Genomic DNA, 23,513 nt, shown 5'->3' on the forward strand with positions numbered 1-23,513 from the left:
CCCAAATCATAGGTTTCAGTCAACACACACCAACGAAAGACTAAGAAATCTAACTTAGAAAACTTCGAAATAGTAATTTATATATACCAAATCATAAGTTTCAGACAATATTCACCTACGAAATACAATGATACCTTAGCTCAGAAAGCTCTGAAATAGCAAATTAGACACCTCAAGTCATAAGATTCAGACAACACACACCTACGAAATACTAAGAACCCTTAGCTCAGAAAAGCCTGAAATAGCAAACTACTCATCCCAAACTATAGGTTCCAGACAACAAACACCTATGAGGGACTAAGAATCCTAGCTCTGAAAAGTCCAAAAAGCAAAACTACAAATCCCAAATCATAGGTTTCAGACAACACACACAAACGAAAGACTAAGAAATCTAGCTTAGAAAAGCCCGAAATAGTAATTTACACATCCCAAATCATAAGTTTCACTCAACACACACCCACGAAAGGCTAAGAAATCCAGCTCTGAAAAGTCCAAAAGCAAACTACACATCCCAAACTATAGGCTTCAGACAACAAACACCTATAAAAGGCTAAGAAATCTAGTTCAGAAAAGGCAAAAATAGTAATTTACATATCCCAAATCATAATTTTCTGACAACACACACCTATGAAAGGCTAAGAAACCTAGCTCAGAAAAGTCAAAAATCGCAAACTACTCATCCCAAACTATAGGTTTCAGACACGAAACACCTATGAGTGACTAAGAAATCTAGCTCAGAAAAGCCCGAAATAGAAATTTACATATCCCAAATCATAATTTTCTGACAACATTCACCTACTATATACTAGAAAAGCCTAGCTCATAAAAGTATGAAATAGCAAACTACTCATCCCAAAATATATGTTTCAGACAACAAACACTTACGAAAGGCTAAGAAATCCAGCTCTGAAAAGTCAAAATAGCAAACTACACATCCCAAATCATAATTTTCTGACAACACAGACCTATGAAAGGCTAAGAAATCCAGCTCAGAAAAAGTGGGGCGTCGGGGGCCCTTGGGGGGGCCCGGGGGAGGGTGCCCTTCTGTGTCTTAATGCATAAAACATTTAAAAAATGGGGAGGAGGAGGTGAGGGGGATGGGGGGGGGGGAGGAGGGAGGGGGAGGGGAGGGGAGGGAGCACAAAAAATATTTAAAAAATGGGGAGGGAGGAGGGGAGGGGAGGAGGAGGGGAGGGGAGGAGGAGAGGGGGGAGGGGACGGTGAGGGGGATTGGGGGTGGGAGGGGACGGTGAGGAGGGGGGAGGAGAGGGAGAGGAAGGGGCGGGTGGGGGCCCTTTGGAAGCCTGGGGGACCTTTGGGGACCAGTGGAGGGCCTGGGGGTGTCCTGGGGGCTGGTTGAGAGCCTTGGGGGCCTTTGGGGACAGGGGGACGGCGGGTGGGAACGCGGTTGTCTGGGGGTATCGCGAAGTACGGGGAAGAGGCCCGGTGTAGGTCTTGGAGGGTCTAGGGGCCGGGTGGTAGCCCTGGGAACCGGGTGGGACGGGGGGGGTCCTTCGGGAGGGGGGTCTATAACTTGAAACCCTATGGATTGGGGTCGGGAGATCGAGATCCTTTGGGGTTGTGGTAGGGGACCTCACAACACTGTTCAAATGGAACTTGTGTATTATAACGACCACACTCAAAACCTCTTCTAAAATCATCTTTTAAATCATCTTTTAAATCATCGTCTCTAACGGTTTCGCCGAAATAATTCCATAAGCTGTTTAAAACCGTTTCGCCCAAATAATCCCCTAAAAGTAATTTCTGTGTGTTCCTTTTGTTTTTTGGCATCTCTGTGCTTTCACATTTCAAATTTCTAGGAAACCCTTTCCTACGTTAATCTCTTCATCTCATAAATGTTCCTAGCTAAACTATTATGGTTTCGTTAGAATATCAATTTATCTCTCCGACTTAAAGCTCCGTGAAGCCGTATTTAAAAATAGAATTTCCATCTCTTTAGACTCCCTCATAAGTCCAAGATACGAAGTGATTTCATTTATAAGTCCCGACACTAATAATCGATGAAGCACTATTTAAAATAGAATAGTAATTTTTCTCTCTTACCTAAAGAACGTTTATCCCTCAGGCCTAAGGTTAAAGAAGCCATAATGTTTCATAATTCCCCCTTCGTTAGAATATCAATTTATCTCTCCGACTTAAAGCTCCGTGAAGCTGTATTTAAAAATATAATTCCTATTTCTTTAGACTCCCGCATAATTCCAAGATAACAAGTGATGTCATTTATAATTCCTGACACTAAAAATCAATGAAGCCCTATTTAAAAATAGAATATTAATCTTTCTCTCTGACCTAAAGAACGTTTATCCCTCAGACCTAAGATTAATGAAGCCATGTTTGTTTCTTAATTCCCCCTTCGTGAACCAATAATTTCCCCATCGATTATGTAAATCAAGTTCTCAGGTTAGGTTAGCCAAACAATATCATAGCATTCGCGTCGAGCATGTCCATTCTCACTGACAACGAACAGATATAAATCATCCATAAAACAGACATGAAAAACATCAAATAAATCGAACAACACACATAACCATCCATTAAAACAGACATAAATGTGAGAAAGTTCCTGTTTTTCCATTCTCACTGACAAAAACCATAAATCATCCATAACCATCCATGAAAAACATCAAATAAATCGAACAACACAAATAACCATCCATAAAAACAACCATAAATGTGACAAAATTCCTGTTTTTTCAAGTGAGAAAATTCCTGTTTTTTCATTCTCACTGAGAAAACCATAAACCACTTGGTTATGTTCGGAGTAGAACCCCCCTTTCTACTGACCTTTGAATTATGCCACTTATTTTGTTGAAAGAAAAGAGGTGTTTTCAGACGAGGTTAAATAGAGACAGCCCCGTCTAAAAAAATACATACGTACCCACTAAGTTGGGCCAAAAAGAAATATGAAGGGGCCGGGGATTAAACATAAATTTTATCCAGATTCATATTTGCTGTTTCCCTTATTTCTTTCTCTTTTTTCAGAAAAAGGATTGGCATGGTAAAAATCATGAAAAAAAAGTCTGCTTCTTTTTAGCAAAAAGAAAGGAAAAAAATTGTTTTAAACAAAAACTGTGTTTAAAATTAAATTTGTTCATATCTGCAGAAGTTTTTTTTATGTTATACTATTTTATTTGCAACTCTTTACCAACCTAAAATGGCAGATACAGTGAATTTAGCCTCTAAAATGCTTAAATACACAAAAGGAGTAAACACTGTAGTTCAATCCAAATCTTTAGTAATAGCCTATCATAGCCTGAAATATAGTGTTATCTGTTTGGTTTGAACAAAAATTTATCAATGTTTTAATTGAGATTAAAGGGATAGATTCTTTATGCAGATGGAAGTATTTTTGTACCCTTGTACTACATATCGTCCAGGATGCAGTAGCATGTTGATTTATCTGATTTCTGATATTCTCTTCCTATCTGATTTCTTGTTCTCTGATCTAATTCCTGTTTAGCGTTGCCCTTACTTAACCTCACTGTTATCACTGATAATATAACTGCGGCTTAATACAAACTTTAAAAGAAAAAAATCTTTCTGACAAAGAACTAATTTTGACCAATTTGTAGTCCTAAATTGAAGAATCAATGCAGTCTTAATTAGAGTAACTTCCCCCCTTTTTAGTCCTAATGTAGTCCTGAATAGATGAATCAATGAAGCCCTAATCAGAGTAAGCTGTACATAGAGATAGAACAAGTCTAACTTGAGTAGCTTAGACATTATGACAAAACAAATGGTCATTCGATACTTTATGTCGTTTTGAAAGTACATTAGGCTCTAAATTATTTCGACTGCCTTGAATTCAGATCCTAGAAACTCGTATCGACTGGTGTCAATGGCGTATCCAGAATTTTTTCGGAGGGGAGGGGTACCAAAAAATTAAAATGCATCAAAAATTTGTTTATATGCAGTTTTGTTCAGTTTTTACGTGTTGGACAAATATTTTGAGTGGGGGGGAGGTTTAAACCCGATACCCCTCCCCCTTGGATACAACCTGGGCTGGCGGTATATTTTTAATAGGCTAAAGTCGAAAAAAATATATATAATTAATTATTTATTTGTTTTATTCGGTTACTTATTGATAGTCAGCTAGATCGTCATAAACTCGGAATGTTCTCTTGCAGCGAGAATTATATATTTTTCTTGACATTCATGATTATTAATTACAATCTTATACATCCACAGCAAGCCTACGGTTATTGCTTGGCATAGTAATAAATTTATAAAATTGGCCACAAATCATCTGAGATTATCAGAAATTAGTCATAAATTATGATAAATTAGTTAAAAAGTCATAAATTTTTCTTGACTTTAATTGTTATAGACCACTATCTCGGACGTCGTTAGTAAGTCTATGGTTATTGCTTTAGTAATAATGAATTCACGAAATGTGTCATGAATCATTTAAAATGACCAAACATTAGTCACAGATTATTTAGTTAATAAATCATTTACTCCAAATAAATAATTATTATTCAAATATAATTTATTCAAAATAAATTATTTAACAAATCATTATGCATTTAATCATAATCAATTAATCAGAATTAGTCATAAATCAGTACGGTAACAAAATCATTTTCAAGAAGTAGTAAAAGTTGAAGGTTTTCCATCGATGCTCAAGAGTTTAAGATACCAAACATTGAGATTTTGCCGTGGCAAGTGGCCTAAATGAATAGCCTTCACTAGCCAATTTTTTTTTTGGGGGGGGGGAGGTAATGGATTTACCGACTGTCTGGTCATTTTTACCGACTGATTTGGGTACAATCGTTACTAAAAATTACTTCATTTTACATTACATCATAAAAAAAGATTGAACCAGTAAAATAGGGAAGCTTCACGTCACTATTCAACCGATATGCTGAAAACATTGGGAAAAGCGGCGTCCACCTCCCTCCATACATTACGCCCATGACTAGATGGGAAACTAAAATCAGTGCTAGGATTTAGAAAAATCCTACTGACTTATCCAGGATTTTTTTTTTTTTTAGGGCGGGTGCAAAAAAACTTAAAAATGCATCATAAAAAAAATGCATGAAAATCCACTGGCTGAAATAAAAAAAAACTGAAAAACTGAAACATCTATTTCAGTCTTTTCACTACGTTTTTTGCACCGGCCGAAAATCCACCGGCTGAAATCCAAAAAAAACTGAAAGACTAAAATATCTATTTTAGTCTTTTCACTACGTTTTTTCCACTGGCTGAAAATCCACTGGCTGAAATCCAAAAAAAATTAAAAACTGAAATATCTATTTCAGTCTTTTCACTACGTTTTTTTCCACTGGCTGAAATCCAAAAAAAACTGGAAGACTAAAATATCTATTTCAGTCTTTTCAATACGTTTTTTCCACTGGCTGAAATCCAAAAAACTGAAAGACTGAAAAATCTATTTCAGTCTTTTCACTACGTTTTTTTCCACTGGCCGAAATCCAAAAAAACTGAAAGACTGAAATATTTATTTCAGTCTTTTCACTACGTTTTTTCCACTGGCAGAAATAAAAAAAAAACTGAAAGACTTGAATATCTATTTCAGTCTTTTCACTACGTTTTTTTCCATTGGCTGAAAATCCACTGGCTGAAATCCAAAAAAACTGAAAGACTGAAATATCTATTTCAGTCTTTTCACTATGTTATTTTTCACTGGCTGAAATCCAAAAAAAACTGAAAGACTAAAATATCTATTTCAGTCTATTCACTACGTTTTTTCCACTGGCTGAAAATCTACTGGCTGAAATCCAAAAAAAAACTGAAAGACTTAGATATCTATTTCAGTCTTTTCACAAAGTTTTTTTCTATTGGCTGAAAATCCACTGGCTGAAATCGAAAAAAAAATTGAAAGACTGAAATATCTATTTCAGTCTTTTCACTACGTTTTTTTCCACTGGCTGAAATCACCCTCGTTTTATTGGTTATTTTTAAATTATATTAACTCGTTTTTTCTGTTAAATGAACATTTGAAGGATACGTTGAACAATACTGAATATTTAATTTAAAAGGTTTGTTCTGATATTGATAGTCATATCCAGAAGTCTAGAATTATTCTCCAACCAAAAATGGAAGGTTTTTTTTCGTAGTAGTCGTTCCTTTTGTTTTTTGTCTTAGGGCATAAGTAGAAAAAATAGGGTAATATCATCTACCCTTGTCGAAAGAACAAATTTAAAAATTAGGAAATTTGAATTTTTATATTTAAAGATTTACCACTAATGCATTATTGGACATCTGTATTTGCGACATCTGTAGTTTCTAAATCTGTAATATGACAAAATAGGCAATGAAGTAATTTCATTGTGTTGTCTGAGTTCTTTGTAGAACTCAAGATATCCTACTTTCTAGAAAGTAGGGCTGTTGTTAGCCCGGGATAGAGTATCTGCTCAAAGATAAAAGTAGATTTTTATAGTGAGAATCTTCTCAGAAAAAAATTATGTAGCTGAAAAAGGACTTTTACAGTTAAACAACGTATCTGAAAATCACGGGTCGAGAAAAACATTATGCGCTAAATATCCAATGAAACTGCTTTTTATAAGAACATAGCAATAAATTATATGTATAACAAAATACACTATACTGTATTTACATATCTATTTATATATTATATTTTATACATTAAATTTATGCTATATTATTTATAACAATATATATAATAATATATTTATAAAACACAAATTTTTGAAATGTAAAATTCATTAAGTTAGGTTTACTTATCAAAAGTTATAATTAACAAAGACAACTTGCACAATTCTAGAAAAACTTAAACACTCTCAAAAAGCGGTGACCTCAAAATTCAGTAGAACAAAAGATCAACTATTTTCTTGAGAAGGACGGTTGTAATTGCTTGTTACCTGCTTTTTTTTAAACTAATGTATACTAATACTATTTACTAATATTAATACTAACTTATAATATTATAATAATATTATTTATAATATAATACTAATTTAGAATATAATACTAACCTACTAATTTATTTTTAGGGAGGGGGAGAGTCATGATCTCCCAAAACAAATTGATGAATATCCTGTAGTTAGAAGGCAATTTTTTAGTTAAAAGGCAATGTGAGGATAAATGAGGTAAAAACTTGAGGCCAAGAGTCGAAGAAAGAGACCAAGAGTTAAAAAAGGCCAAAGAGATGCCAAAGTTTGGTTAAACCAGAACAAAAATGAAATAACAAAATCATCATCAACTAAAATATTTCAACAGTTATTTTTTTTTCGACAGCGATGTAAATTAAAAGCGAAGTCAAGCGAGCAATATTTGTCAAATTTCCCCTATATTATGTGACGATTATATTATGAGGAATAATGTAAAAATTCCAATTTCTTTTATAATTTATTGACTTCTATTAGGGTAAACATGAAAAAAAAAACTGAAATGAATTACCTATTTTGTTCAATGAGCAGCTTCAAGATATGTGGATTATCAATTTGGGCAACAGCATCAACGTTAAAGTAATAGTCACATTTCTTTTGGACACATTCTTCTCTGGAAAAAATAAGGGCACATTCATTTCTTGGTTAGTAATTTATCCAAAAGACACACGAAGAGGAAAAAGAGAACAAAAAAGGGAAAAAGAAAAAGAGAGAAGAGGAGATAGAGAGAGAAAAAAGGGACAGGGAAGAGTGAGAGCTAGGTTGACATTAAAAGTGGGTAATTGGTACAGAGTTCAATTAAAAAACAAAAACATATACCGCATTGGGAATTGCGCAAGTAAAGCTAGATCGACAGCGAATTCTTCACTGGAAAAAAAAACAATGGTACGTTAAGTTTTGCGTAGTAATTTATTCAAAAGACACACCGAGAAAACACCGAGAAAAGGGAGAGAAAGGGAACAGAAGAAGATAAAGAGGGGGGAGCGGAGTAAGCGAAAGTAAGATTGGTATTCAGAACAAGCACTCGGTATATTACCCGGTAGAGTGCAGAAACAGGAGATACAGCTTTGGGATTTGTGTAAACAAAATCCCAGTAAGCGTTGAATAATTATTTTTTTTAGGCAGTTAACTCTTATCTCTACCTTTAACAGTTTTTCCATGCACTTTCAATTTTACAACTAATTTTATATTTCTAAAGCAGTACATTTTCAATATCTGATGATGAATATAACCCTTATCATGTACTAGAGACAAATATTGTGCATAGAAAAAATAATCACTAAGATTATTTTTTGAATTAATCTAAGGTTCAATCTAATAAATCATTCTAAGGATTAAATCTTTATTTATACAGTGGCTTGCTTTAATTGGTGAGAATTGTAATAAGGATTTTTCAGTAACACTGTGAATACGGCAGTTAGCGCTCATACTACTAACTTAGACCAGTTTTTTTTTCTTATGGATCTTAGTTTTGAAGTACCACCTGGCTGCTAGTGTGGAAAGACTATCGGGAGTAGCTACTGGTTCAAACGAACAGGAAGACGTGGTCTATTCTAATCGTCATAAATTAAAGGAGACTCCTTTTAATATATATATTAAAAGGAGACTAATGAAGCATGGGAAGGTCTCTTAATCAACTGATGAAGGATAGAGGAATGTCCTAAACGTCATACACATGATCCGCTCTCTGCGAGGTGTGTATGTGCATCCTAAGATGTAAAACCTTTATGACTGTTAATACATCAATAAAGATGGGGCCGAAGTCAGAAAAATCATAACAAAATTGCATTATTGTAGGCCTAATCTCGATTTCTCAGGCAATAAAATCCCTCCTTACCCAATTTGACTTTTAAAAAGAAATTGTTTTTATTTTTAACACGGTTGTGGGCCCTTTTGTAATAAAATTTTCTTTTTTTCTTCTGGTAAAACTTGCGAGTCAAGACGCCCGAAGAAACAGTTGTTTCGCTGTTCTTGCTTAGGTAAATATTGCAAGAGGCATTTCTTGGCTAAAAAATTTTCAAACCAATCCACGCTAAAACTAAAGCAAAACATTTTTCATTGTCATTCCAAACTTATACGCAACGGAAAATTTTAAAAATTTATACATCGTTTAAGTACCTGACAGTATCTATTCAGCCAAAATCGTCCACTATTTTGAGCCTGTCCCACATTTTTAGAGTTATAACTATATTTTAGAGCATTTCATAGTTATGAATATTTAATGTAAATCTTGTAAGTAACCCTCAAATTTTTTTCTAGAAAGAACAAGCCCCAGAATGATTAATGGATTACTAGCCAAAGATGACATAACTCTTAAATAACTAGATTATATACTAACTCTTGGTATAGCCCCAAAATCTAAATAAAAATTGTCGCATTAGTTTTTGATCTTCTATCAATTTATTTTAAACCAAAAAATTGTCCAAAATTATCAGGATGTTTACTGCTTTATTTGTGTTGGTGTTTGGCTTCAAAAAGAAAAATTTGAATATGGTAAACCGAATTTTTTACCAGGCCAAAATATGTGTGTACGCCATACTTTAAATACAAAAAGGCAAATATTCCCAGGGTACAAATCGAACCTGTTTCCCATACTCTTTGGATTGGCCAATCCGTTTTTACATCCATGGAGCTATATTTTTTTAATATTTTTATTTTTGTAATTATGATGAGTACAACTCCTGTGACGTTAGACTTATTGTGTAGATTCGAAGGGAATGCAGATAGGTATGTAAAAGATACGGTCGTAGACTTTACAGTCTCTATCAGCGTTACTGATCTCTTCTTTTAGGCCCTTCAGCCAGGAAATGAAATGGAGGGGTTATAAGCCACCCATTCTTTACTTTCACACACACTTGTTGTTTACCTACAACATATTTTTCCAGGTAATTATTTAGAGCTGGGTCGACTCTGGCTAAGCTTACAGAGTCACACAACTGACCCTCGTTCCAAACCAAATAAGTAACAACACCAGGACTCGAACCCCCATCCCGAAGGACATCCTGATTAAAAGTGTAGCACTCAACTACTCAGCTAGAACTAGATAGGATCCGAGAAGAAGTATCTAGAAGTATTTCTTAGAAATAGATAGGATAATTCACTTTTCTTCAAATATTCAGTGTTGTTATTAGTATATACATTTTTTTATATGTCTTATAAGCCTTGAAATAAATTATTATTATGATTATTAAAATCGACAAAATTAGATTGACACAAAATCAGAAGGATGTGGAAGGTTCGGTAGGTTTAGTGGCGGCTCGTCTTTTACGAAGTGGTCTCACTTAGGCCCTGTAGTCAAGGGATAGAAGGGAGGAGCTCTGGTCATTCAAAAAACAATTTTCGCGGACAAAAATCTAAATATTTGCCAAAACTTCTCGGTATAAACTTATATAGAACCATTCACTGTGGGTATGTAAAATAGGGCTTGTTCTGAAAATGGGTCCTAAGCATTGACATTTGTTTAGGGATCTCTATAGTAAAAAGGAAAAAAAACTTATCCGTTAAAAGTCTAACATAATAACCTAAAACGATTATAGTAACACCTGACGAGCAAATGCAACTGGTGTGAGTATTCAGGGGGACGCCACTAGCTAACCTAGGTAAGCTACACAAACACAACCTCTTTAAAAAAAAAATCCAAATGCCATTGTATCTCCTCTCCAGCTCAGTATATAATCCAGCCACAATATAATATTATACTCCACATAATCCAGCCACTCCACCTGAATTTAATTCGGGGTATATAAATCGCAATCAGAGACGCATAAACCGGCCCTTATATTTAGCTACATTTGCATCTCTCACTTAATGGTATTAAAGTTATATATAGTATAACTTGTTATATTGTGTTTATATGTTGCGTGTTATATTGTGTTTTTACCAAAAGCTCGAGCATTTAATTGTTATATAACTAAAAAGTCCATAATAATTTTTATCACTTCTAATGTTAGCGGAAAAGGTTCAACCCGCTGGGTTTTACCTATACGTGCATGAATTTGTAGAACGAAAAGAAAAACATCAAAACAAAAAAGATTCTCCCAGCCCCCCCCCCCCGTCTCACTCTCTAATAAAATATTAAACACTCTATAAACTAGCTCAATAATAATTTGAGTAAGAAATATCCATTGTCTTCATATAACACAATACAAATATCAGCCCACAAACGATAAAAAAATAGAAGATGGAAAAAGCATCTGGTCAGAAGAGTCAAAAACTGTTTAGTACAAAGTCTTGATTTCTGGAGGGGGGGGGACTTAGCTCTTTATCTTTAGAATAGTATTATACATCTAGGCCAAGTCGATCTTATCGAACAGAAGGCAAATTATAAAAACTTACATTGCAAGATTCCTAGAATGCCACTCTTTAATGCCATCAGTATGACGAATGAACTTCACACTTTTGTAGAGGGGGCCAACTTCTTTAACAAACTCTTCAATTTGCTTACTATGATACTCAGCCTGAAAATATAAATATTCCTTTATTATTGTATATATGTATATATGTATATATATATATATATATATATATATATATATATATATATATATATATATATATATATATATATATATATATATATATATATATATATATATATATATATATATATATATATATATAAATATATATATATAAATGTCAAATGATAAATGTCAAATTTTTTTAATTTTTTTGTTACAATTCTACAATATATATATATATATATATATATATATATATATATATATATATATATATATATATATATATATATATATATATATATATAATATATATATATATATATATATATATATATAAATATATATAATATATAAATAATATATATATATAAATGTCAAATGATAAATGTCAAATTTTTTAAATTTTTTTGTTATTTTTTAATATATATAATAAAAATATATATATACATATAAAAATTTGCTTTTTCAACTACTTAAAAAGATTAATTGAGAACCATTTTAGTAAGAAAATTCAGCTTCTTACTTTTTAAGAAGCTTAAGCTTCTTAAAAAGTTATATTTTGAGTTATTGTCTTATGAAATGATATTCAGCAAATACTCAGACGTTATCAACTGTCATCCAACTTTAGATAAAATCCAACGTACAGCCTCTAAGGCTAATTTTCTGCCTCGTTAATAATTATTTTAAATTTCTTTTAAAACTACACAGCAAATATTCAGATATATATATATATATATATATATATATATATATATATATATATATATATATATATATATATATATATATATATATATATATATATATATATATATATATATATATATATATATATATATATATATATATATATATATATATATATATATATATATATATATATATAGCAATCATCTTACGTTACATAAGATATTACAGACTTGATAAAGTTATTTTTTCACATTCCTGAAACTTTATATTTTAAGTTATTTGCTTTTCAAATATATGCAGCAAATGTTCAAAAAGCGCAAACTGAGTGTCGAAGAGATAAACTAGAAAAATATTTTAAAACGCAATCACGAGAATAAAAAAAAGTAGTCTGAGCAATCAGAATAGCACAGTAAAGATTAAGGAAATTCATTTAATTTCTAACATAGCCTTAAAAAAATTGCGAAGAATATTGAAAAATAACAATATGCTAAATTAATAGAAAAAAATCATTACAAATAATCAAAACGGAGTCTACAAAAATTCATTTTAATGTGATGTAATATTACCAAAAACGTTCAAGGTGCAACTAAATCAATGTGTCAGGACAAATGGCTTATCAAAAATGTGTCATTAAGACCAATGAGCGTTGCACAGAAAACCTTTTTTCTTTTATTTCTTTTAGAACACTTCTTCACTTCACTTCTTATAAATCACTTCTCCTTCACTTCTTCCCTTCACTTCTACACTTCGTACACTTCTTCGTACACGGACCACTTCTTTTTTTTCTTTTAGGGCACTTCGTAGAGAAGAAGTTCTTCGAAGTCGTACAAACTTCGAAAAGACAAAAGTGATTGGAGGGCAGTCAGGCCCCCACCCATCATTTCCCGAAGCACACCCAATCGAAACTTTGAAATAGCCATTTTGTTCACCGTAGTTGAAACGTCTGATAATTATGTCTTTGAGGATGACAACCCCCCACAACCCTCAGGGCAAGGGTTGTAAGCTATGTTCCGGGGGGCATATAAGGTTTTTATTGGAAGGTTGGTCGTATAAACTTCGGAGGGGGGTCATCGGATTGGAAAGCAGATGTTCTAATGCCATTTTTAAGGGTCAGAGTGATCAGAGGGCAACTAGCCCCCCCCCACGTCCTCTAGCCATTGTATTCAAAATAATCTCAAGAGCATATAACAAGGCCTTTGCAGATGAAGCAACCCCTCAGAGCCTAAGGGAAAGGGCTGTAAGGTATGTCCTGAGGGCATTTAAGGTTTTTAAGGAAGGTTGTATAAACTTTAGAGGAGGCTCTTTTAATTGGAAATTAAAATTTCTAGCTCCCTTTTAAGAGTCAAAAGTGAATGAAGGAAATTACCCCCTCCCCTGCCCCCGATACCCTCTTTTTCCAAACGTACCTGCTCAAAATTGAGAGATGGCCGTCTTATTTAAAATAGTTGAGAGGACATATAACAAAGCCTCCAGAATTGACACGAACCCACCAGATCCTAGGGCAAAGGCTATAAGTTATGCCCTTCGGGAATTTAAGGTTTTGATTGAATGGGCGGTCATATAAACTTCGAATGGGACATTTTATTGGAAATTAAAAGTTATAGTGTCAACACTCATAATTTTGGCAAACAAACCACACCCCCTCCCCGTGCCCATCATTTCCCAAAACAAACAACCGATCAAAATTTTGAAACATCTATTTTCTCCAGCATTGTTGAAATGTCTAGAAATTACACTTTTGGGGACGTCAATTCCCCACAGCCTTCAGGGCAAGAACTGTAAGTTAAGCAATTCGTTCAATATTTACATATAGCATATGTTATTGACTGACGAATGCAGACGATTCGACTAGATTTATTAGGAGTTTCAGAAACTCATATCCCAGGGGTAGGAAGCATGAAATTAGGTGATATAGAATTTGTTTACTCAGGCAGGAAGGATGGGGTACATAGACAGAGAGTAGGGCTCATGATGAATAAGGAAGCTGTTTAAGCTGGGAAGGTATTAATAATAGAATACTAATTGCTCATTTTATGACTAAAAAGTTCAGGGTATCAGTGATAGTAGTATACGCCTCTGTAGAACTGACTGACGGAGATACTAGTGACTCAGATGAATTTTAATTACAGTTACAGGAGCAAATAGACAGGGTCCCAGGTAGAAACATGATGTTATTACTGGGAGATTTTAACGCCCAGGTTGGTAGAAATAGGGATAGATGGTACCCTAGCCTAGGTAAATTTGGTGTAGCAAAAGAAAACAGTAATGGATACAGCCTTTTGCAATTTTGTAGGTATAACAATCTAGTTATAACCAATATGGTGTTTGGTCATAAAATAGCTCATAACTTAACATGGTATTCACGTGATGGTAAGACAGCATACCTTATTGATTATTTTATGGTAAACCGAAGACTGGCAGGATCAATACAAGATACTAGGGTATATGGGAGCACCGTTATTGATATTACAAGTAAAGATCAGCATCTAGTAGTGTCAAGAGTTAATTTGAAGCTATAATATTGGAGGGGTAACTACCTCCAGGGAAGCTATGATGTTGGTAGGCTGCAGGATGAGGATTTGAGAGAAGCTTTCCAGGAACAGTTGAATGCTAAACTCGAGAGATTAAAATTAATAATGTGGAAGATGTTGGAATAATTTTAGAAAAATAATTTGTGAAGCTGCTGAAGGTGTATTATGGAAGAAAGCTAGAACTACAACTAAGAATATTAGTGAAAAAGCTTTATGATTAAAAGAAAGGAGAAAGGACTTGTACAAGAATTATCTGAGTGATAGATCATATGAAAACAAAAGAAATGAAAAAAAAAGTGGAAAAGGCATTAAAATATGAACTAAGGAGGTGTGAAGTAGAGGCCATGAATAAAATTGCCGAGGATCTGGAAGATACAGCTAGACGGCATAATAGTAAAATACTGTACTGGCATGTTAGTAAAATTGAGAGGGAGTAGTCAATCCGGACTTGGCTCATTTAAAGATAAGAATGGGGCCGCAATTAGCGATGACGAAAAAGCTAGAGAGAGATGGGCCGAACATTTTGAGAATTTGCTTAACCGAGCTAGAGTTGCAGGAAAAGATATAGAGGAAAATTAAAAAGTTTGTGATACCTTAGATGTGAAGGAAGATTTGTTTTGTGAGGAGGTAATTAGCGACAGTACTAAAAGGATTAAAAAATAATAAGGCTCCAGGTACTGATAGGATGGTAAATGAGTTTCTTAAATATGGTGGCTCTGAGGTTAGAAATAAGTTACTGATAATCATGAAAAAGATTTTTGAAAAAGGGGAAGTACCTAACGATTTTAGGAAAACCTTAATTAAGCCACTTTATAAGAAAGGTGATTAAGGTGAGTGTGGCAATTATCGAGGCATTAGTCTGGTCTCTGTAGGAGGTAAATTACTTAGTAACATGATACTTTTTAGACTGAGAGATGCCGTAGACAAAGTTTTAAGAGAAGAGCAGTGCGGTTTTGGAAAAGGTAGAGGATGTGTCGACCAAATCTTCACTCTTAGGCTAATAATTGAGAAGTGCCTAAGTTTCCAAACACCTTTGGTCCTCAGTTTTATAGATTATGGGCAAGCGTTCGATTCTGTTGATAGAAGATCTTTAGTAAAGGTTTTATCCCTGTATGGTATACCAGACAAAAACATTAAAGTGATTAGTGCTATGTACGAGAATAACAGTGCCGCGGTTAAGGTAGGAAATGAGGTTAGCATCTGGTTTTGTATTATATCAGGAGTTAAGCAGGGCTGTGTCTCTATCCCCCTTTATATGGATTATTTTGATGGACTTTGTTTAAGGAGCGCAGGAAAGGCAATGGGAGAACACGGAATTAAATGAGGAGGAAAGAATCTCCTGGGATTAGATTATTCTGATGATTTAAGCATCCTAGATGAAACTATGAGCAAAATGAAAGAAGTTTTAGAGGTTTTGCGAGTTCAGGGTATTGTCCGGATGAAGGATGATACATTCCTGAAAATTGTTCTTTTCGGCCAACCGTCTAGGGCTAAACGGAAAGTAGGTCGTCCTCGTCTGGGGTGGGGAATATTATAAAGAAAGATTTAAAGGAAATGGGAACTTCGTGGGCGGATGTAAAAAGGGAGGCTTTTAATAGGTTGTGGTGGAGGAGGAGCGTGGATAGCTGTGTTGGCCTCAGGCGGCTTGGTGCTGCGGTGAGTTGTTAGTAGTTAAATAAAGATTATTATTGCTTTCCAAAAAGACAAACGGCATTCAGACGAGCCTTTCAGAGAATGTTGAAGGGAGTTTCAACATTCCAACATTTTGTGTACACTTTACACTTTATGTGTATACGGGTTGTCAAAAGGACTTAACTCAGGAATGACTGAGTGTATTAATTTCGAACCTTCAGGAAATGACAAGGGATAAGACAAATTGACCAAAAAGATTATATTCGCATACTACTACTGCTACTACAACTACCATCACTACTACTATTACCAGTATTACTACTACTACTACTACTACTACCTACTAAATTTGAAATACTGAGGGGAAGCCTGAACTAAATCATATGACACTATGTGCATACACATTGTCAAAAGAGCGTATCTCAAGAATGGATTTAAGTATTAAGGTGGAACTTTCAGGAAATGCTTAAAGGGGAAGATCATTTGACCCAAAGGCTGTACGTGCACGCTACTACTAATATTATTGCCACTACCAGTGTTACATTTACTACTACTGCTACTATTTCAACTACTACTTCTATAACAACCCCTTGCAAGGCTAAGAGCACTAAAATAAAAATTTCAAAAATTATATGAGTTATCAAAAGGACATATCAGCGATGTCATAGCAACGGCTAATTGTATTCAGTTGAAACTTCAAAGACAGGATGAGAGGGATGTTCAACTAAGCAAAAGGGCCATAAGTTATACAACTGCTGCTACTAGTACTAGTAATGTTACCATTAATGCTACTACTATTAATACTAGTATTACTACTATGACTACTATTACAACTATGCCTAAGGGTATAAAAGTGACAACTTCAGGCAATTTTGAGGGGAGGGGAAGGTGAACTGAATCACAACACACCGATGTGCAGGTTGTCAAAGGAGCGCATCATCAATGTCTTAAGAACAGTTTGGAGTACAGGGCTTGTTGCAGGGGATGTTGAACTAACCAATAGAAAATGTTTCCATCCTATTGCAACTGTTTCGACTCATACTAGTACTACTACTACTCCCACTAAGGCTAAGACTACTACTGTTTTTTACTGAAGCTACTACTACTGCTACTACTATTGCTGCTGGTACTACTACTGCTGCTACTAACGCTGAGGGTATAAGGTAAAAATTCAGAGAATATTGATACGTGTATTGAACACACTACACCCACACAGGTTGTCAAGAGAGCGCATCAGCAATGCTTCAGAAACGCTTGATGGTATTAAATTCAAGCTTTCATCGTGTGTTGAAGGGGGTGTTGATGAAACCAAAGGTGCTATCCGCATACTGCTATTAATGAACTACTGCTACTTCAAGTGTTGCTACTGCCCAAGTTAAGAGTATTAAGGTAAAGCTTTGAGGAAATATTTAGGCGGACGGAAATAAATCAAAAAGAACTATGAGTATATAGATTTTCAAAAAGGGGACAAAGCAATATCACTAGAACGGCTTAGATTATTAAGTTAGACCTTTAAGGGTAAGTTCTGGTGCTAGCCAGAGGCCACTATGTGTATACTATTAATACTACCAGTACAGTTACTGTAACTAATAACGCTAAGGGTATTAAGGTGAAACTTCTAAGGAACGTTCAGGGATAGTTTCAGTTAAACAAAAAAACTATATATATGCAGGCATCCAAAAGAGCATATAAGCAATATCATAGGCAGCGCACCACACTATAACAGCTACCAATATCATTGAAACTATTAAAGGAGCTAATTCGACTGGAAATTAAAAGTTCTAGTGTCAATTTTAAGAGTCAAAAGTGATTGGAGGGCCAGGAGACCTCCTCCCAAGCCCATTCATTTCCCAAACACATCCAATCAAAATTTTGAGATAACCATTTTGTTGAACATAGTAGAACGGTCCAGTAACTATGTCTATAGGAATATTGGGCATATCAAATTTCTACAGTTTATACAATTAGCCCATTATTTTTTAAAGCTAAATCTCACTGTAAAACTAAACCAAAAAGCACTATGTGTATGGTTACCAATAAAACACCACAGTAATATCTCGAGAACGACTGGAAGTATTAAGTTGAAACTTTTAGGGCAACTATTATTGCTACTTCTGCTCTTACAATTTAATGAATCAAAAGAGTGTAAGTGCATCCAGGATGTCCAAGTATACATGAATTTTTTTGGGAATGGTATTTAGTTTAATTTTTCAGGTTAAGTCGAGGAGGTATAAAACTAAATCAAAGAATACTCTTTGTCAGGTTAGCATTAAAAATTGTGGAAAAGTTTCTCCAACATACAAAAAGCAAACCAAACCTTGGATACTTATAGAAAAAAAGATACATTTTTTTCCATGAAAAATCCTATTGTCAATAAAAAACAAACAGAAACTAATATAAAAAACTATTTCCACAAAGCAAGATTTTTTGAAGAAAACTAGAGCTTTATTAAACCTAAAATGAGCAGAAATAAAGTCAAATAATCTTCCAAGCCTAGAACTACCACAAATGACCATCAATAAATAAATGAAACCCAAAATGAACAGAAACTACAATAAATAACCGAGTAAAACTCAAAACGAACAACAATTAACATGAGTAAGGTTGACAACTCCCAATTTGCACTTTACTGAAAACAAAATTCATAAAAAGTAGTTTTAGTCTTTTGATTTTAATAAATAAAAAGTTATTAAGACTTTCAGAAATAAATATTAGTATGAGTATATTAAGCTGACATTCCACGACCATTTGTTTTTTTGTTTTTTTCAGTGAAGTGCAAATTATGTTCTTGTCTTGAGAAGACATGAGAGTTATCACCCCTAATCATGCTAATTTTCGCTCGTTCTGGAATTGACTCGCCTATTATTGTAATTTCTGTTCGTTTTGAGTTCTATTTATTCATTGATAGTGATTTGTGGTAGTTTTACCCTTTGAAGATTGCTTGACTTTATTTCTACTAACTATTGGCTTAATGGAGCTCTTTACTTTTCTTTGAAAAACTGCTTTGTGAAAAAAAATTTAAATAAATTGACAGAAAACAGTCGGCTAACCAAACACAGAACTACTCAATACGTAAAATGGAAAAAGTAAACTAAGAAAAATATCATTTCACTAAAAATCTACATAAAAATTGAATGAAAATCAAATAATTAAAGTAAAATAAAAAAACCTACGTTGTTATGCATAAATAAATGAATTCTTCGTTTGGGATACGTAATACCGTTGATTTTGGTCAAAAACTCTTCAAGGAACGGAGTGGGTGCTCCAATAAAGACGCCCATAACCACAACAGGATATTCTCCTTCCTAAGAAAAGACATTCAATCTATAATCTTGTAGCCACAATGTTTTAACCACTTTTTTCACATTTTTTTTTTACATCATATTCTTTCTTTGAAAACAAATTAAATTTCGTATTTAAAACCATATTTCAACTAATAGCACTAGCACAATAACTATAGTTGAATGAAAAAAATTAGTATACTACCCAAGAAGACCAGGTTCATTGGGGCTTGTTTATTTAACTAAAAAATATGTGCTTAAAATTGAATAAATTTAAAATCTTAAAAACAACACTCATTGTCAAGATCTTAACCTATTGTATAATGAGAAAAACGAAGATTTACAATTCTTTCAGTCAATTCAATAAGTTATTTATAATAATTATATATCAATTATAATTATAATAATTATTTATATATTATTTATGTATTGATATATTATATTATTATTTATATTATTTATTAGTTAATTTTATTTTAGTATTTATTATTTATTATTGTTAGATATATTATTTATTATTTATATAGTAAATTATTTATAGATTGAACTGACTGAATTCCAATTCAATATACATGCACCTTAAACTTGTATACTAAAAATGTTTATAATTCTTTGTATATCTTTGCATACTTTGCTACAAACACCCTGACATCTTTTTTAGTACATTTTACCTGTTTCTTCTTTATTCTATGTCTTTGTACTATTATATTTTTTTTCGGCTTTCAGATATTTTTGTGCCCTACTTTGTAGGTTAGATAGTGAAATCCATGGAATCGATCGTTTATGTTTGACAGATCGTTTATGTTTGAATCTTTACAAACAAAGAGTTTTCAAATGTATCTCGACGTCAAAATCAACCTACATTTGAATCAAAAGGTATCATGCCAATATGTCTCTGGTCATACATGACAGCATTGTCGACAGACCAATATAATTTTTATTTTTTTTATTTATTATTTTATTTATATTATTCGCCATAATCTCAAGCTCAATCATTTTTCTTGACTGTTTAGAGACAATTTATCTTAAATAAACAAATATTTGAACAATCGGCTTTCAGATATTTGTGTTCCCTACTTTGTAGGTTAGATGAAAAATGAAACACTCGTGTCTAATCACTGAATATATTCAGTGATGTATGGTTCAGTGATTCAGGTGAATATGTTCAGGTGATGAATTCATTCATCACCCCTGAGAAACAAATAAACATTAGTACTACCCTTGCAAAACTGCACCTTAAAACACTGGTGATTTCGCACCGTACTTTTTATTTCAATGGGAGGTCAGTTATGAGGGGTTTCACACTCGTCTTTGAATTTATTCTCCTAATTACAAATTACTGTTAATTAAATCTCAATGTTTCATTAATTTTTTAAATTGATAGTTAGTTTTCTTAGTGGAAGGACTCAGTGTGTCGTGATGGATGGAGTTACATCTAAAATTGAATATATTTCGATTGGAGTACCCCAGGGTTCCGTTTTGGGCCCTTTATTGTTTGTGGTTTACATTAATGACCTTTGTAGAGCTTCAAGTAATGTGTCTTGTTCTTTAGACCTTGATACTCACGGTACTAAGGGAATTCTACCATGTTTTGCTGATGATGCCCATTTCACTGTAGCTGATAGAACTGAAAATGAGTTGATGACTATATTGAAACAAGGTATTTCTTCGATTGAAAAGTGGATGCGAGTAAATAAATTGAAACTGAATCACAATAAGTCGAATTTTTTTATTTATGGCAGAATTACTGGACATTATCCATGGATTAATAGTTTAGAATTAGAGCACCATACTATTGTGAGATCTACTAGTACTAGATACCTTGGTGTTATAATTGATGAAAGCCTTAGTTTTAAAGACCATATTTCATCTGTTAACAGCAAATTGTCTCGTAATATTGGTATTATGCGTAAACTTAGGTATCTTTTTCCGTGTGAAATTCTGAGAATGTTGTATTTTTCTATGGTTCACCCATATCTCATTTACTGTTGTATGGTTTGGTCGAAAACATTCGTAACTCACCTCCATCCGCTCTGTGTAACACAGAATATGGCAATTAGAGTTCTTTATGGTAATCATTTTGACCTATCTGTATAGGTGAGGCATCTTTACCGCGAGTATAAAATTCTACCGTTAGCAGGAATATGTGTATTCTATAATGCTCTGTTTATGTTTAAATATTTAGCTTTGGAGTTACCATCATGTTTTTGCGTCTTTAGTCTTGCGTCTACTATTCACGATCATTTGACACGATCTTCTCAGTTGGTGCGAAGACCAGCTATGGTCACGTCTAGGTCTAGGTTTTCAATTCGCCATGTTGTCCCGTTAGTTTGGGAGAGTTTGCCAGAGGATTTGAGGAATGTTGGGGGTTTGCAGGATTTTCGTAAGTCGCTAAAGAACCATTGTTTTGATGTATATATTTTGAATGGATTATTCCACGCCACTTAAGTTTTGTTTTTGAGGAGGGTTTAGTTGCAGCGGAATATGATTATGATTATTATTATTTTGTTGGGTGTTGTTTGGAGGTTCGTTGGTTTTCGGGTCCGGTAAGTTGAGCTCTAATTATGTTGTTTTTTTTGTTTTTTTTCTATTTCTTTTTTTTTCTCTCTTTCTTTTTAGTTTCTTGTTTTTTTTTATTTATTAGGTGGTTTTTCTACCCCACAAGCATTTCATAATGGACTACATTATGTATATATATATTTTTTTAAATAAAACCATTGTTACTTAAATGAAAATTACTATAGTCAAAACAATGTGCATGGAAATATTTGTCACTAGACCTTTTTTTCTTTATTGATGATATGGCATGGGCGCATCCATAATTTTTGTTGGGGTGGGTTAAAATAAAATAAAAAATTTAAAAACGCATCAAAAATTCATTTACATGCATTTTAATTATGTTTCTACGAGCCTGATAATACTTTTTCGTGGGGAGGGGGGAGGGACCCCGTAAACATACCCCCTGCATTTGAATACAGCATAGACTATGGGCATGGATTGCTCTTTAAGATTACAGCTACTACTACAACCACGGTGTTGCATTAACTCGCTCGGAGTCAATAAAAATAAAAAGACATCCGCCTTTACTCTTCAAGAAATCAATGGAGTAGAGAAGAGTTTTATTTATTAACATTCCCATGTGACTTCTGACCCTAGTTGGGAAATGGGACTGGATTATGACACAAATATTAAATGCTTATAAATAGTGAAAAAGACATTCAGAGTGATTCTTTTAAAATAGTATGACAATGGTTCTTTTGATAAAAAGAACTGTTATGAGGCACTTGAAATTGGAGCCTGTGAATTCAACGCGAACTGGTAAGATTTGACAAAAAGTACATTTCGATATAATCGAAAATAAAAATGAGAAATAGCTAAAAGAATTTTAATAGTAGACGCAAAAAAATGACATAACTGCTTCCAATACTAATATTCCAAACGCGAAATTGATTGAGGGTGTACTACTACTACTAAAAACTCAATCCAACACCAAGCGACCTGAGGCCTTCACAGCTACGCCCGCTCCTCCTTCAACCCAATCTATTTAAAGCCTCCCTCTTTGGACCCTCCAAAAAGTTCCAATTTCCCTTACACCCTTCCTTATGACCTATTATGACCTGCTTTTTTTTGGCCCTAGAGGGCTGGCCAAAAAGGACGATCTTTGGCAATTTGTCATCCTTCATCCGCAGAACGGGTCCTAGCCATTTCCACCTTTCTACCATTAAAGCCCGAGAAACGGGGTTAGAGCCAAATTTTTCATACAGCTTAATGTTTGAAATACAGTCTGTCAGACAGCCACCCAAATCAACCCATTGACAATTCATCTGGAAAACATATGAAGCCCTTGCGTGATTGCCCAGCATGTGTAACGCACTGCGATAGCATTGTCTCTCAATGACAGCAATACCTCAAAACAGTAAGGATTGTTTTGCTTTCTAAGTAATTATTTAGTAGCTTTTTTGCCCCTTTTCGGTCTTTTTTGTTTTATCACAATTCATCAGAACCGCAAACGCACAGTAGTTATAT

At 33.8% G+C, this 23,513-nt stretch overlaps 1 protein-coding gene across 5 annotated transcripts in view; it reads right to left on the minus strand.

The window, feature by feature from the left end:
* Plod (procollagen lysyl hydroxylase) overlaps positions 1–23,513 on the minus strand; it is a 264,942-nt gene that overhangs the window by 172,799 nt on the left and 68,630 nt on the right. For all 5 annotated transcript variants that reach the window (XM_089098842.1, XM_089098841.1, XM_089098840.1 and 2 more), the window contains exons 7-9: positions 19,380–19,511; positions 11,226–11,347; positions 7,402–7,503 (exon numbers count right to left, since the gene is read on the minus strand). In XM_089098842.1, coding sequence (XP_088954968.1) covers positions 7,402–7,503; positions 11,226–11,347; positions 19,380–19,511 — 356 coding nt within the window. The remainder of the gene's footprint in view (positions 1–7,401; positions 7,504–11,225; positions 11,348–19,379; positions 19,512–23,513) is intronic.

The sequence above is a fragment of the Artemia sp. Qi Xiang Cuo genome, chromosome 13, assembly GCF_049724085.1.
Source record: "Artemia sp. Qi Xiang Cuo chromosome 13, ASM4972408v1, whole genome shotgun sequence".
NCBI classification, from domain to species: domain Eukaryota; kingdom Metazoa; phylum Arthropoda; class Branchiopoda; order Anostraca; family Artemiidae; genus Artemia; species Artemia sp. Qi Xiang Cuo.